Source organism: Lepisma saccharinum, chromosome 16, assembly GCF_977018435.1.
Source record: "Lepisma saccharinum chromosome 16, izLepSacc3.1, whole genome shotgun sequence".
Classification (NCBI taxonomy): domain Eukaryota; kingdom Metazoa; phylum Arthropoda; class Insecta; order Zygentoma; family Lepismatidae; genus Lepisma; species Lepisma saccharinum.
Window position 1 is genome coordinate 59,303,428 of NC_139244.1, and position 18,406 is coordinate 59,321,833.

Consider the following 18,406-nt stretch of genomic DNA (forward strand, 5'->3'; position numbering starts at 1 on the left):
TATGTGCAATTTTTAACCTGACCATCTCCGATTTTCATGAAATTTGGGGAGTTGAAACTATGAATAAAACTTAGTAACTATGAAAATTTTTAGTTTTGTGCGTCTTGTAATTATTAAATTATTCAAGGTCAAAGTTTGCAGAAATTGCCTTTTTTGAGCCCGCTTAGCTATACTAAATCTGCTGTAACTCCGCCCCTATTTTGCCTAGGAAGCTCAAATAAAGCTTATTGTACAGCCTACCTTTGGATAAAAATATAATTTTGTCACGTGACCTTGACATTTGACCTTGAATATCTCAAAACATGTCATCACCAAAAATCGTGAAAAAAATATATTTGGTCCCTCATACCATACTCTAAAACATACCAAAAAATCATTCTGGGACTGCAATGGGATCAGAAGATACAAAATAATATGTGTAACTATGTGACTGATAAAAGCCCCATTACATGAACTATGAAGAGTCAAATGTCCCTTAACACCCCCTACAAAATGTGAAGGAGTTATCCTGGGTATAATTGGTCATAAAAGAAATAGGTTAGGCACAGGGAGATCCTTAGCCATGTGTGTCAAGCGCAGATCCGGCATATTGTTGACCGCCATATTGAATTCAACGCAAAAATTTCAAAGGAAAGGGGGTTATGTGATATATCAAATCAGGCTAGAATTTCACGAGAAATGAAGTGACGAAGGATTTTCCAACATATATTTAACCAGCAAAAATTTATTACTGCATGCTTGTAACCATTTTCTCCTTTTCGAGGTGTTAAAAACAAAGCATTGGAATGCTCCTAACGTGTTAGGAACTCATCGAGATCACGCTGACATCTTGGGAGAGAAAGATTGATTGATTTAGTTTATTTTACTTCGCGTTTTGTGCCTCTTGGCTAATTTGCGAAGATGGGGATGAGTGATGAAATGATGAAATTGATGAATGGACATTCACAAACAACCAAGCCCGACCGGGATTTGAACCCGGGACCCTTGGCGTGGGAGAGAAAGAAGTATACGCACCATTGCATATGATTTTAATCAGCTACATTCACCAAATAGTTGAATAGTGAAGAATATTGGGAAAAGTATCTCAAACAATTACGTGACACTTCCTTTGGAATGAAAAATTCTTCAGTGACGAGGCAAATTTTATGTTCACGGTGAAGTTAATAAAAATAATATGCAATACCTGTGATTTGCTCAGTCGAATGGTTGTTGCTGGTAAGCTAATTATGTGGTATAATGTATAGCGAACGGAAATGGTTGGTCCATATTCAACAACGGAACCTTAAATGGTGAGGGCTTCTTGCTTACGGGATATGGCACTTTTCGAGAGTTTTGAAACAGGACAGAGTGTGACCACACTATGTAGACATTTTCGCAATTTCTTCATGGTAAATGTCTAGGTAGATTGATGGGCAGATGGGGATCTATTAAAAGGCCTGCACATTCCCCAGATCTAACATCTTAGGAGGACTTTTACCTTCAGAAACATTTGAAGAGAATGGTGCATGCACTAAAAATCCCTGATATTGACCATCTGAGAGAAGGCATAGTTGCTGCTTGTGATGATGTTGCACATGCTACATTACCAAATGTTCTATGTGAGTGTGAGAGACGTCAACGAGTGTGCTCACAGGAACATTGACAACATTATAATGTGCATATATCGTAAGTGAAAGATATGTGTATAACTTTTTGCTGGCGTAAGATACGTTGGAAAATCCTTCGTCACTTCATTTCTCGTGAAATTCTAGCCTGATTTGATATATCACATAACCCCCTTTCCTTTGAAATTTTTGCGTTGAATTCAATATGGCGGTCAACAATATGCCGGATCTGCGCTTGACACACATGGCTAGGGATCTCCCTGTGCCTAACCTATTTCTATTATGACCAATTATACCCAGGATAACTCCTTCACATTTTGTAGGGGGTGTTAAGGGACATTTGTCTCTTCATAGTTCATGTAATGGGGCTTTTATCAGTCACATAGTTACACATATTATTTTGTATCTTCTGATCCCATTGCAGTCCCAGAATGATTTTTTGGTATGTTTTAGAGTATGGTATGAGGGACCAAATATATTTTTTTCACGATTTTTGGTGATGACATGTTTTGAGATATTCAAGGTCAAATGTCAAGGTCACGTGACAAAATTATATTTTTATCCAAAGGTAGGCTTGTTATATATCACTGGAAAGCTTGTTTAATTCCCTGTACAATAAGCTTTATTTGAGCTTCCTAGGCAAAATAGGGGCGGAGTTACAGCAGATTTAGTATAGCTAAGCGAGCTCAAAAAGGGCAATTTATGCTAACTTTGACCTTGAATAATTTAGCAATTACAAGACGCACGAAACTAAAAATTTTCATAGTTACTAAGTTCCATGCATAGTTTCAACTCCCCAAATTTCATGAAAATCGGAGATGGTCAGGTCAAAGGCTGTGTTGATTTGGCATGGAATGACTCTTATTAAAAGAGTTTATATTTTTTAATGAAATTCAAATCGCAACTTGATGTATTATGTATATTTTTTCCAGACGTTGACTTAAAGTTTATCATCCAAAATTCCCATTCCTTATGAGGACATAGCGCTCTGGCTTGTGCAATTTTTGAATTTTGGCAACTATACAAAGCTAATTGTCAACATCTTATGTAACTTGTCGTATAACTGAGGCAAACTGAATTGTATATTTAAAGTGGATGAGTGATATAGTATTAATACATTATTACTGCACAAACTTGGAAACAATTTGAACACTGAACAATTCATCTAAAAGAAGGGTTATTCTCCTATAATCTTCAAGAAATTATTTTTATGAGAACGTTAGTCACTGAATAAAGTTTTATAATTCTAATGACAGTTCCAAGTCTTAATTTTACAAACCAAAATTAATGAAAAAGCTCAAGCATATTGAAGAAACATTTTTATTCCCTATTTAGTTACTTAAGGAAATACACAATTCATTGTAATGTTTTCTTCATAAAACTCCATTGGATCTGATGGCTAAACAAGATTACAAAAACACTAAATCTAGTGACCAAGGCAGTTTTATTTGCATAAAAAACAAACACTATACATGTAAAGTTTCGACCCTGAAGAAGACCCTGATACAGGGTCGAAACATTACATGTGTAGTGTTTGTTTCTTATGCAAATACAACTGCCTTAGTCAGCAGATTTAGTGTTTTTGTAACATGGAAATGAGACTTAATTATGTTACCATTATAAAGGTAAAAGAAAGGAATGTGATATTTATAGGGGCATGCATATTTCGTTTTTGATGAAAACATGAAATATGAAATAATGCATTGTACAGTCAACTCTCGATTCTATGACCCCAGGTATAACGACCCTCTCGAAGTAACGACCCTTTTCCCGGGAACAGTGGAAAATTTAGAAAAAAGTTGAAAAATTGATGGAAATCGGCCAAAAAATGTAGTTTTTTTTTCACTCATTCCCTTCAGGAGTGGTCTATCGCTCACAATTGGGTCTGAACTAAAAATAGACACTACCACACCATGCTTGAGTGATATCCAATAGCACTTGACCTCCCTCAAGCACACCAATTTTACCCCGCACCCGATGGCCGCTACCCAACGTGCCAGGCTTGTTTTGCCATGCTTGCTCTTGGATACGCGAGAAGAGAAGATGGAATGTGCTTGGATGTTATTTTAATTGACCTTGACTTGTTTCCTTGTCCTAAGAGCTGCTGAAAACTCGCAGAGGAGGAGGGGGAGGGGGAGGGGGTTGGAGCAGCCCTAAATGACTGCTGGATGTGCAGTCTGCGCCAATGTGTATGGCAGGTCAAGTTCTTTCATCGATAAATACACCACCTTGAGAGATAAGATCACAGGAATGTTCCAAAATACAGATGCGTGGCGCCTGGAAGTCTGGCCCATCTGTCCAGCTCTGACCTAGAGTTCAGTAGGTTCCCGTGAGGGAGCAACTCTTGGCCTTGTAGCCGACAACTTCTGGTAACAGCTTTTCATTCAAAACGTGTTCTTTGTTCCCTGCAACACTTCATAAAAAAGCGAAACTGTTAGAGATAATCAAAACCAAATAGGCGAACTAAAGATCGTCAACCTGCTTAATGTGTTGTCATCCAGGTTTCCACAAAAGTTTACTTCAATCTTACGTGCATCATATCTCGCGTTTCCCACTTCATACATTTCCCTAATTCTGTCGATGTCGTAATATCTGCCAAAAAGTGTTCCGTTGGCTGACTGATTTCTCCCACCTTTCCTGTCAGCAAACGTGGGGGGGGGGGGGGGGGGGAAGGGATGGGGATGATGCCGATTGTTTCAGCCACGATTATCTTGCTCGTGTGTGCACACGGGCTGATTGCAGGTGAGGGTGGAAGAGGACCCACCCCTCTTCCTTTCCTTTGACATCTAAAATGGGGCAAACAGTTCTGGATATATTCTTGAAAACGAACAAAAACCTTAGAACAAATAAAAAAAAAAGTGACCCTCCCCCCACTTTCCCCAGCTCATTCTCCGCCACTGGTGTGCAGGGCAATGTTGATAATTGCAGAATTCAGGTCCTATTTTTTTTATTATTATTATTTTTTTATGCTGTTGTCTGCATAGGAAATATTGCCCGTATTATTGTCTGTTGCATGGTAAAACGTAAAGCAAGGGTCATTACTTTCTTCTTTACACTGCTGTTAAAAGTTCTGTCTTTGACAGTTGCGTTATCTTTAAAATGCTGGGACTTTTCTCTTCCGCCACCTGTTGCTCAAACTTCCAGCCGGTCTAATTGTTTTTTACGATGCAGCTGGCACCAGTGTTTTGTCTAGCATCTGCAAAGCTCTTGCTTGCCAATAACAGTAATGACTCATCCTGTGCCAAGGAAAAAGTTATTGTTTTGAATCTCGCAAAGCTGTTTTGATTCCACGATAATGAAATTCGATCTCCAGAAAGGAAAACAAGAGTTACAATAACTTCATGTTCTGCACCTTCTGATAAGCAAAACTGTAAATTGAATTCGCGTCCGCTTTTCTTCAGAACCATTCATGTGAAGAAAAAAAAGTGCTCAATGTAGGAATGGTCGCTAAAAAGAGATTATTCAAGGGGAAAACTTTTGGAGGAGTGGGTGTTTTGACATCGAGAATACTCCCAAATCCAACATTAAATCGTCGATTAACGTAAAAAACGATCTACCATTTTGATATGTGAAAATGCGCAGTTTCATAAAGCATGTTTTCAGTTCATTTTATGCTTATGGGCTAATCGGGACTAAATATACAGTTTAAAGTGAAATTCAATTCCAAACCCGAATGATTATCAACTGCGACTGCAACGCTGTTTAATGACGTGTCCTAGAATATGCATTGGGTGAAAACAGATCGCAAGTTGCACATTTCCATTTTCACGCTGGACTACAATGCAAGTCTAGGAAGGAGTTTGGACTGCTTCCTTGAATGGGGGAGGAGGGTGAATGAAGTTAGTTGAAGCAAAGAAAATGTGACTTTTTTTATGATGTATTTTACACAGCTGAACCAGAACGAAAATTACAGCCCCGCCTTTTTTTTTTGTCTGGTGCCTAGAAAGGTTGTGTTGTTTCTCCCGAGATCTAATCTTACCAGTTAATCTTGTAACAGACAATGCTCCAGTAGACCCGTATAAAATCCAACATTCATTCTGCCCAATTATCTCCAGACTTTTGCTGGTGCCAGTCTGACTGGTGTCAAGATTCTTCGAGTTTCGCTTGCAATAAGCGAGAGATTGTTTTCCTTTCCATTGGTATCAGTGCAAACGGGTTTCCCATGAACAAGAATTGTAAGAATTTCCTGGAAAAGCAATGACTGTGCACAATTGAAAGAAAGTAACATTATTTTAAATTCGTTTTTGTGAAAACATTTTCATGTTCTATTTTCCTTCTCACAACACACATCCTGTGCATAACAGGTTATATAACTACCAGGATAAATGGTGTTACCATCTCCTAGGCATCTTTGTGTCCGTTTGAGCTCCGTTTAAGCTCAAAATTGGTGCAAATTCCAATACCGAACTCTTCGAAATAACGACACTTTCCCTGGGAACTGTGAAAAGTCGTTGTATCTAGAGTTGACTGCAGTTTTATTTTTTTATTTCTTTTTAAAAAAAAAGGTCTCACGTGCATTTTGCTACAATATTTTGTCACGAAATGATGCAAAATGAACTGGAAAATGAGAAATAAACTCTTGAACACGAAATTAAGGGTTTATTTACTGACGTGACACCTTCCGAGGTCTGAATTATCCTGGGAGTTATGGAAATCACGGAAAATCGATTAATTCTGCTGTAAACATTGGAGAAGCAAGAATGGACTCCTTTGTACAGGAATAAATTTTATACTCTGATAACTACAGTCAGTCACAAAACAATAGCACCACTCTTAAAAATTGCAAGATTAGCGTGATTTATTAATAACAATAACCCATGCTCAACAGCCCTCGAAGGGCCTTGGCCGATCTCCCGACTGCCCATCTCCTTCCCACAATCCTACCTAGAGGTGTGGAGATCTTCAACTGGTAATGGGGTGCCGTGGGGTCAGCACGTCGAACCCTCAGCCATTATAGGATATATCCGAGAGCAGGTTAAGCTAGTCTCTCGTAGTTTCCCAATTTCCTCACAGAACAAAAACCTAGAGACTTAACCCAGGCAGACTTGAACTCATGCAGTCCCGCAGTCGCAGTCCAAAGTACAGCACCTTAGACTGCCCGGCCACGGAGAACGACAATTTAATAATAATCATAATTTTGATCCACCTTGTATGTGAACATGGCTCCACCCTTGCTCTGGTCCGGTTCACAGGCTCAGAACAAAAGAAATTGATTTCTATATAGTCCAGTTGCCGGAAGATCACATAATTCATAAGCAGAGCACAAACGCAGTGATGCTATTTTTTTGTGACGGAGTGCATATAAATGTGCTATTAGAAGTGAAACGTTAATTTTGTGTAATAAGTATGGTTTTTAAAACAAATTTACATTTTTATTCACCATTTTAACACTGAAATGTCATTTTATATACCAATTTTGATCCCGAATTATCCCCACTCTCTGTACCGGTATCATGATCATTTATTCACCGTAAATGTGTGGTTCTAGTTATTTTAATATTAAATAGTGAAAAGATATGAGTTATCTAGCACAAGGAGTAAGACAGCATCTTCTGTGATACTAGAGAAACTTACCTTGTAGGCAATCACAGCAGACTGGCGTGCATTTGCCCCTGGCTGCACTGGCTGAAGCATTTTCATGGCAACATCAATGAAATTATTGGAGCCTCGGAGCTTGCAGGTCCCCTTGAAGACAAACCCAAAGGCACCACGTCCAAGGAGTTTTCCTCTTTTAATGTTCTCCGATCTGATCAGGTAACGTTCTCCAAGGTCCAAGAAGATCTGAAATAAGAATACATCCAGGGGTTTAAGTCACTATCTTCAACATACAATCTCACTATCTTCAACATACAATGTCATGATTTTGGACCTAAAAGGGGTGAGGAGACAGGTGAGTGGAGAAGGTTACATAATTTAGAAAAATAATATGCATTCATTTCCAGATATTATTAGAATAATTAAATCAAGAGACTTAGGTGGGCACGCCATGTGGCATCAATGGGAGAGGAAACATGAGTTTACAGGATTCTTATTGGGAAACCTGATGACAAGAGACCAGTAGGAAGGCCAAGACAAAGATGGAGAGATAACGTTGAGATGGACCTAAAGGAAATTGGTAGGGATGAAAAAGATTGGATTGATCTTGCCCAGGATAGGGACAGATGGAAGGCTTGTGTTGCTGCAGCCATAAATCTTCAGGTTTAAGAAGGCTACAGAGGAAGTAAGTACACAGTTTGATAATGAAAAAGTACAATTTAGACGAAATAATACCTGATTCAATTAGACACAGGGGATAACTTTCCTAATTCAGCATATCATACATTAAGATATGCAAATTTGAAAATGTATAAAATAAGCAGCTCTATATAAATATTACATATTTACCTGGATAGCAGACCTTAAGAAGGAGATAGATCTGCAGATGTGCAGTCTTAAGGCTCAGCTATTTTCCTCTCCTTTTGAAAACAGCTACGATATTCTCAAATCTGAAAAACTACATGTGCTTAGGATTCCTTCTAGAGCATTTATGTGGATTGCTTTCATTGTTGTCTAGATATTCTCAATGGTTTCGTGGTTACGTAAGTCTATTAAGCTATTGATAATATCTAGACAAATATGAAAACAAATCACATGAAGTTTAATGTGAATGCTCTGAAAGGAATTCTAAGCATATGTAATTTTACAGATTTTGGAATATCATAACAGTTTTTCAAAAGGAGAGGGAAATTCAAGAACAGCTGCCGTGGTGACAGCCAAAGGTCCAGCTGAGCCTTAACTTATAGCGAATGGCACCTCTCCCACATATATACGAGGCACATGTCAAAAAAAAGGGCCGATATTTTTTTTAATAAACAAGAAAATGAGAGAAGAAATTTATTGTGATTGATAAACAAGTACATACCTTGGCTATTTTTCAACATAGTCACCATTAACCTCCAGACATTTCTGATAGTGTGGCACAAGCTTCCGTATGCCCTCTGCGTAACAATGTGCTGCCTAAGAGTGTAGCCAGTCCAGAACTGATGTCTTGAGAACGTCACTGTTGTTGAAATGCTTCAATGCAAGCTACTTTTTCAGGTGAAGAAAAAGAAAGAAATCGCTGGGGCAAGGTCGGGGCTGTAAGGGCGATGATTGAATAGTTCCCATGGAAATGTTTGAATTGTTTCAACGGTACGAGCAGCTGTGTGTGGGCGGGCGTTGTCATGGATCAGAAAAATTCCAGAGCGTAGCATTCCTCTCCGCTGATTTCGGATGGCACGTCGCAGATAATTCAGTGTTTCGCAATACACCTCTGCTGTAATTGTTCATCCTGGTTCCAAGAATTCCACAAAACTCATACCCTTTTGGTCCCAAAACACCGTTGCCATGATTTTGTGAACTGTTGCCATGATTTTGTGAACTGATGCTGTTTGTTTGAATTTCTTCGCTTTAGGAGAACCAGAGTGCCGCCATTGCATTGACTGCTGCTTCGACTCCCCAGTGGCGTACGATATCCGCGTTTCATCCCCCGTCACTATGTGCGAAAAGAGGTCATCCCTATCCTCCCCCCAGCGGGCCAAAAAATCGCATGCAGCTGTCCTTCTTTGCTCTTCGTGAGCATCTGTCAGCATTTTTGGTACCCACCTTGCACACAGTTTGTGATACCCCAGGTTGTCAGTCACAATTAGATGCACTGTTTTTGCAGACACTTATGGAAACTCTTTGGCGAGTTCAGATATTGTGAACCAGTGATTGGAATGCACTTTCTCGTTAACGCATTCCACCAGATCGTCTGTCTGAACACTAGGACTTCCGCTACGCTCATCGCCATGGACATTCGAGCGCCCTTCCCGAAACTCTCTGCACCATTGCCTGACCTTCCCTTCACTCATCACTGTCGGTCCATAAATGGCACACAACTCCCGATGGATGTCAGCTGCATTCTGTCCTTTGGCGTTCAGAAATCGTATGACAGATCTCACTTCACATTTGGCGGGATTTTGTATTACGGCAGCCATTTCACCTTACTGCTAGTCGAACGTACGCAACCCCCACTCTGACGATTCTATCTCTGTTGCAAGGACAGAATACTAGGGCATGGTCCTGCGCATGCTCAACTTCATCAGTGTTGCCAACCCCACGTAAAAAATTATCGGCCCTTTTTTTTGACATGCACCTCGTAGCATGATAATTGTTAACTCTCAGTTAGGCATGAGGGGTACCAGTGTCCCCCATCAATGTTCACTGGGAGATTGCAACACTGCGAACTACACTGCACATAAGCACTTTTGTGTAGCTGAATGTTATTTTTTTGTGTTTGTTCTAAGCTAAGCTATGTTGTTCAGTTGCACTTCTAAACCACATAATATTATAAAGTTAATGTCATTGCCTAAATACGTAACAAGAAAATATCAAAGCATATTAAGACAGAGCACACAGCAGAATCATATGTGAGGAAGGAGAGGACACACAGGTATGGTTTGATTGATTGATTGATTTGGTGTTTTAAGTCCACGTTATGCACAGTAAGGCTAATCGGGACTGGACCTACAGTTTAAAGTGAGATCTGAACCACTATGTGCTTCCACCGGGTATCGAACCCCAGACCCCTTGATTACAAGGCAACGACACTACGACTGCATCATCGGGGAGGCCTACATGGGTATGGGTTAGTGAAGAAAGTGGGCTCGTGACCAAAAATGAACATGGCACTGCTTTAGTTGTTACGTATTTTGGGCACATGGGAGACAACTGTATGCCACGCATGTGACTGATGTTAACTTTATAGTTGATAATATTACATCATTTAGAGAGTGCAGCAGAAAATCAGAGCTCATGTCAGAAGAAAGACAAAGAAAGAACGTTCAGCATGCATGCACAGTATAATTCATGGTGTATTTCACACCTTAAAGTAAAGTATTGGGGAACATGTGTACTGCATGCACTTATGTATGATACAGAAAATGACGTGCCTAATGCAGAGCCAACGAAATGATGTTTCACTGTTCTAAAAGTTTTAAGTTTCCATAGCCAACAAATTTATTGTACAGAAAGACATAATTTTGTGGATATGAAACAAATTTCTGACTGCAGAAAGGCTGGTTTCTCAAAGGAAGTGTATGGGACATCAAATTTTGGTAACACCATGGATGGTTCCTTCTTAACAGACCGAAACATATGTCTTGACTTTGTTATTCCTAGAGTGCTGTTGGTCACAATATAACAATGATGTGCATAAGGCATGACCAACAAGGTGTGGGAGTTGAGTGCATATCGAAAGTGTTTTCGCTGTTCTGTTTTTTACATGAGAAAATGCTAAATTTTTGTAATTTGCGAAATAAAGTCCAATAAACACTTTGGCACAGAAGGCAAAATTGGTGAAACCGCCCTGGCAGTTAACGCGTTAAATCATTTGCTTGGAAATAAACCTGGCACTATGTAAGAGTACATTGTACTGGCAAGTTCATAGATGATGCATAACAATAATAATTTGTGCAAATTAAAGAAAAAAATATGTATGAAAGTACACAATACTTTATGAATATGCTATAGTATTTTTAGTGGGTCTTACCATTAATTTTTTCATAATTATAATTTATCACCATACCATATAAGGGCGAGTCAAATGAAAACAATATGCACAGTAGTTAGACATATGCACCTCCAGCATTGAGACACATGTCCCATTGTTGAATGAGCCTCATAAAACTCCCTTAGTAGCTGGGTGACAATATCTGCAACAGCCTCATGGACATCCCCATCTGAAGCGAAATCGGTGACCTTTCAGCTATGGCCAACGACATGCAATGATTGCTATATATTGCAGCATTGCGGCGATAAATCTCGTGTTGTGACACACCTTTGGCAGTTAAAACTCTCACCACACCATGCTCTTCCTCTTTTGGAGCCTCCGTTGTACAATGAACCGGTGTTTAATACAGACCGACTCCAGAGCCACTGCAGAATGAAAGTACAATAGCCGCTGCAGCCTGCCCACCTGATGCCACGTGACTGGACGAAATAATTTGCTTCAGGGGGAGGTTGGCTCACTTTCAGTTGACTTGGCCTTATACAATTAAATTAATAAAGACTAATAATTTTTCAACGATTAAGAAACAAACACTTACTGTGTCAGGAGCTATCTGAATCAACGGAATGTCTCCATGCGAAGGACAGACTACACATTTCTTATCATAAGCTGCCAGGATGCATTCCTCAACCACCCAGCTAAACAATGGCTCTGGGTCAACTTCTTCCGCCATTGGGACACAGTCACCAACTATTTCAGGGTGGCCTTCAACAGATGTTTTCTGACTATAATAAAGCAAAGTGAATCACATTAGTAAAGGTATAAATGTTATAACAAAGACAATAACATGGAAGTAGAACTAACATGATTTAACAGATTGAACAACTGCTATTAACAGTAAAGAAAAACTGTACATGCAAAGGCTAAAATGTATACAGTGGAACCCCCAATTGTACATTCTTAGACATTACAATTTCCTGTTTATTCATTCTACCTTTTTTGTCGCAATGAAACAAATGTATTAAAATTATGTGCATTTTACATTCCTTACTCAGAATTCCTTGAAAAGCGTAGAATTAAGGTCCCACTATTGTGTTAATGACTTTATGAGATGCATATATAGGGCACTGAAACAGTGAAGGGAAACATTAAAACCACAGGAACAGAGGAACACAATGACTGTTGCATTATTAGACCTGTTATTACATGGTCTCAAATGAATAGTTTTATAACAGGCATTCATTTATTAAACAAAGTCCGCTACCTCTCCCAATATGCTCGTCACTCTCCACCAATGTGCGGCCATTTTTGAAGTGTTTGTACCAGTCCTTTATTTGGGTAACCCACATGGCACAATCGCCAAACTCCTGTTGAATCTTGCAAATTGTTTCCGTTTGCATATCCCCAAGCTTCTGGCAAAACTTGCAGTACCTCTGCTCCACATGCTCCGTCATCCCAGCAAACAAGAAAATGTGACATTACACAGAAACACTATTTCACTCACTGGCTGCCTCTCATTGGCTTACGGGTTCGACAAGCCCAGCAACATGAGTGCACATGCATGAAGGTTCCCTTCATCTCTGTGCACAATGTAGCCAACATACCTTACCTATTATCTGTGGGAAACGAAAAGGTCAGATACCTTTTAGACAGGCCACGTATGCATAAATTTGCATGAGTTTTGCTTTAAAAAATTACATTGAAATATGAAAATTAATCGTTTTGATCCACCTATGTAAAATTTCCTGTTTCCACGTTGCACAATTGGATAGTTATTTCCGATTGTGCAACGTGGAAACAGGAAATTTCACGTAGGTAATTCTTAAACTGGGTTTACTGCATCCATCATGAATATTTCTTTGAATTTTAAAATCCATTCTTTTCCGCAGAATACTACGGCAAAAAAAAATTAATTTCCAATTTTGCATATTTTCCAGGATAATTACGGTCCATGAAAGTGTCAGACAGCATTTTTACAGACTTGGTGAAATACCCAAAATCAGTGAATAATTTCCAACCGATGCTTTCTAATGCCAATCCCACTGATTATCGGCCAATAGTAATACAAGGGTCGTTCAAGGTTGACCGGGACTTTTATTTCTGCAGGGGAAATAGGTAGCAGAAGAAACACCAAACTATGTCAGTTTTTCAAAGTATTCTCCGTGCGCGCCGAGGCACCGTTGCCATCGTTCTGGCAGCTCCCAAATTCCTTTGGCGCAGAAAGAACTTGGTTGTTGTCGTAGCCACTGGAGGACATCGCTCCACAGTGCTTCGTCTGTCGTGAATTTCTTCCCTCCCAGATGGTCTTTAAGGGGTGCAAACAAATGATAATCACTGGGGGCTAAATCCGGACTGTAGGGGGGATGGGGCAGAACTTCCCAGCGCATGTCGGCCAGAGTTGTTGTTGTCACATTGGCCGTGTGAGGGCGGGCATTGTCATGGAGAAGAATGACATTTCCAGACAACATCCCAGGTATTTTCTTGCGAAAGGACTTTCGTACAGCACCACTCAACAATGTGGAGTAATACTGGGCATTAATCGTGTTCCCTTTGTCCAGAAAATCCACATGGATAACACCCTTCATGTCCCATGTAACCTGCTGGTTGTGTGCATGAAGAAATAGAATAAATTAATCTCGTGGGAAGCGTGAAAAGGTCCGGGATCTAATTAATGCACGAGCTTATAGAAAAGCTAACAACCAACAGCTACAAATTCAAATTATTGAAGGTTATGGCCAGCCTTTTGGACTACCACCTTAGTCTCAAAAGAGAGCCAATGCCTATTATCCTGCGAACTTAAACAGAATGCAAGAGTTAATAGTTCCCCATTTACCAACCCAAAAATGAATTGTAGGCAAACATAAAAGGTCACAAAATATCGTGGAAAATTACACTACTGAAATTCAGAAAATTATCATGTTAACACAAAATAAGTACATGTATAGAATCTACGTCCTTTTATAGGTTTGGACACTAGTTTCCTTTTTACCAATAATAGATTTGTTCTTTCTGCGTTTTGCTTAACTCAAAGTTTATGAACAAAAGGTGAGGCACAGAATTGTACGAAAGTTTCGAAGAATACTTTTGAGTAACAATTTATTTATATCCAATCATTAACAAGAAACAGTTAATTTCTCCAAATAACAACAATATAAAGGATCGTTTTAAAACATACAATACTAAGTTTACGTATCCTTTTTTTTAGAATTTCCCTCAAACTACAACATTAACAATTTGACTGTCATTCTTTGTTTTGTCATTAGCCATGACAGTAATGTATACGTGCATTTTACGCAAAAAATTACAAAGTTCCAGCGAATGCTAATATACGCACGAGTTCCAATTGAACCTCGTTACATAATGCTTCTAGTAACTCTAAACATATCAAGAAATTTCGAACATTACAATTTATCGATATATTAACCTCTTTTATCATGTATCATTTCCATTTCTTTTGACAATAAACAATCTTATTATTTCTATGACTATTTGATGCTCCCAGTAATTACCTATTTATTAGTGCCCACCTCCGTGTGCGTCTTATTTTTACACTTTTAGGAAACTCGCAATTGTAAATAGCAAATAGCTCGCGTACGCCAGGGTCTACGATTGCAATTGTGGCAAAAATGCCTCAAGTTCATTTGCGTTGCTATTAACGCGCAATCAAAAGGTAGTTTGGCACTACATGTGTGATGCAGTACTGTAATAACGATTTTGAAGCAATTAGCCTTTTCGTCGATTTGTCATTTAGTCGTATTACACTCTTTCTTTATATTTTTGATTCGGTTAAGTTAAACTTATTCCAATTTATCACAGTCCGCGAACTTGCATTTTTTAGCAATCAAAGGAGGGAGAAAACAACACTGTACATACCTCCATTTGATTTCGCATAGAGTACCAGGCAGCAATCTCTCACAACCAGGAACGGTAAGTCACTAGAAATCGTGGCTTCCTTCACGTCTCGTCTTCAGGATATTGGCGTCACACATAGGAACTCCTCTGGGTTCGTGTTCAATCACCAACATGGATACTGATTCGTGTTATTGCAGAAAACACCCAAATCAAACTGGGCAGTGACCAGCTTCGTACATTCATCAAATGCAGCTTTCCGGGTAACGTGTAGAACTAATCAGAGAATGGAATAAATACTGCTTCGCGATATATGTCCAATACTTGTAGAGAGAGAAAACTAATTCATGGTGCGCGCAAAAAAGGAAGAAATCAGAATTGGGGTTAAGTCTCGCCAGCGAGGCAACTTGCACACTTAACCATGCGGCGCACGTAAAATTCTCTCCACACTCGTGACCCAAAGTCACGTCGTTCTTATCGCGAAGATTACAGGATCGGAACTGGCGTTGCATTTTTGCTCGGGGAGCGAGCACGGGGCGAGGGGTCGGTGGAGACCTCTAGCGTAATAAATTATAAACCAAGGAAAACAAACAAGACGCAAAGCGTACGAATAAAATGAGAAATTGTGACGTTTTTCTACGCGAAAATACAATGCGTAGAAAAAAACGTCACACCCAGAAGACACTTGCCATGATCTTTCCAGCGGACGGCTGCGTTTTGCTTTTCTTGGGGGGTGGGGAACCTTTATGCCGCCACTCCATGCTGCGTCTTTTGGTCTCTGGGGTTGAATTGTGCAACCATGTTTCATCACACGTGATGATGGATTGCAACAATTCATCACCTTCTGCTCGAAACCGATTTAAAAGCTGTTCACAGACCATCCTGTGTGTCCACTTCTGATCGAATGTCAGCTGGCGGGGAACCCACCTTGCACAGATTTTGCGGAAGCGTAAGTGGTTGTGAATGATTGTCTCAACACTCCCGACACTGATATTCACCTCGGCAGCAATATCCCGCACTGTTACTCGCCGGTTCTCAAGAATCATTTGCTCAACACGTGCGATATTCACTGGTGTGACTGCAGTCGGGCGAATGTGTCCATGCGTTTCATTTGTCACCAGCTCCCGTCCTTCGCGAAACTGCTCACACCATTCGTACACTCTTGTCCGCGACATCGTTTGTTCACCATACTGTGCTTGCAATCGTCTGAAAATCTCAGCTGGTTTCACTTTCTCCTTCACGAGAAATTTGATTACACACCGCTGCTCCACAGTCACAGACACACTGCTTGCCGCCATGTTCGCTGCAACTGCTGCACATGTGCGAAATACGTCATGCCGGGCGCTAGTTACTCGCGAAGGAATACATTACGTCACCCGCACGTTTCATCATGATCCGGCTATTCATCGATTTTTTACGTACGAAAATCCCGGTCAACCTTGAACGACCCTTGTACAATGTCATCGGTATAGGCTCAGTCTCAGTCTTGACATACTACATTTAATTGCCACAGTCTCCTTGAGTACGAGTGAAGAAGGAAATGAAAATCAGAGTTCTATTATTTTTGCATGTTTAAGAAGTTTATAAGTTATTAACAAGATAAAATATCTTCTCAATTTATTACAACTTACTGCAAAAATGTGAAAATTGGGCCTCAACATGGATCTTTGGCATGTGTCAACTCTCCACACTAAGCTACCAAACAAACATGTGGGCTACCCACAATTACCACAACTTGGATCGCAGTTCAAGTGTGAAATCACCAATCCAGATATACTGCAACCTCTTGTTGCTACTGGACACCCTGGGACATGTGAACACTATGCCATCTTCTGGCAATTGAGAGAGCTTATTCACATAAAATTCAAGTATAGTTCCCGGTTTACAAGGTGAACTTTCTAAAAATTCAAGTATACAAACAGATGTTTTTTTTTTAACCTCTTACCACCCACACAAATACACTGTGGGTTCATACAGAATCATTCGATTTCGAAGTCATTTAACTCGGTAACCGTTCGCTAAAACACATCAAACAATGTACTGTTAATAAGAGGATATTTGTGAGTTTCACATGATTGCCAGCAGGTAGCAGTAGCGTGCTCCACCCCCTCCTCCACGCTCGCATCAGATTCAAGCAAGATGGCTACGTCGGAACAAAACTTTCTGTGTATTGCTCTTTGAAGTGTGTGAACCTGTTACAACAGTGCAGTGTGAACTTCTGTGAAAGTATAGTGTTGAACATTAAAGACACTGTTTATGTGTCTCCACTTCTGACTACTGTGAATGAACTGGGAAATCGGATCACAGCAGCAGAGACTCCAGATATGCTCGCATCTGTATGGGATGAATTCTCCTACCATATGGACATATGCCGAGTATCCAAAACGGGTCACATTGAGCACTTATGAACATTTTTTATGTAAACATTTATGTATAGCTGTGTATTTTAAAAGCAATTCCAAGTTCCTGGTTTGATAAATAAAAAATATATAGCCTTTTAAATTGGATGATTCTTTTTTAAACACCCTGTATATTAACAACATTAAGGATTTGTGTGATTCCAATGTATCCAAAAATTTTAATTCAATTCAATTAAACAGTGTGTATATATATACGTGTTATTTAAATATTTAATTAAAGGCATGAAGTTTACATTTGACATTTCACATACTCAGACTAGAAATAAATTTACAAACACAAGTCACAAATATTATTGGATATACTAATTTACAAAAAATTGTTAACTGTATAAGAATTTCAAACTCAAATTTACCTAATTAACTTCCAGATATTTTATCTTGCAATAATATTACATCTAATAGATTGTTCTGCAAAAGACACTAACAAAGTAAATGGACTGAGTTCATTCTGTTTCATTTTTCATGCAGCGTTCTTTTCCCTCCTCGAAAAGAATAAAAGCTAAACTGTGAAAAACTTGTCTTAACCCTTCCCTGTGTTCAGCGTAATATTACGCCCTTGGACATCTCGGACTGAAGTAACCTGTGTTGAACGGAATAATATGTTTTTTGTTGGTGAAACATATGTTTTGCTATTGAAGAAACAACGACCTTTTATTTAGTCACGATTTTCAGTGCCGACAAAGAAGAAGAAGTAGTAGTTCAGAGGAAAGTAAACTGTTTTTGTGTTATGCTGACAAAGTGCAAACGTGAGTTTGTTTGAGTGCCGCGTTTAGTCAGTTGCTTTATGTACTTTTTTTTTGGTGTTGCGTTATTTGAACTGTTGGTGATTTATTGTTGGTTTTTGAGTTTGTCAGTTTCTAATAGTATGTAATAGTATTGTCAAACAGGATTGCGAAATATTTTATCCCTCATACCTATTGAAGATATTGCAATGAAACTTGGCGGACACATTATGTATAGACCATAGTATTTTTCAAGGTAGATTATAATCGGGTACCTATATCCATGGCCGGTCCAGAGGGCCC

General features: G+C 39.4%; 1 protein-coding gene across 1 annotated transcript in view; it reads right to left on the minus strand.

The window, feature by feature from the left end:
- Nucleotides 1–18,406, minus strand: part of Lrrk (Leucine-rich repeat kinase) — a 280,688-nt gene that overhangs the window by 49,686 nt on the left and 212,596 nt on the right. The window contains exons 29-30 of the mRNA XM_083138226.1: nt 11,711–11,897; nt 7,179–7,385 (exon numbers count right to left, since the gene is read on the minus strand). Coding sequence (XP_082994352.1) covers nt 7,179–7,385; nt 11,711–11,897 — 394 coding nt within the window. The remainder of the gene's footprint in view (nt 1–7,178; nt 7,386–11,710; nt 11,898–18,406) is intronic.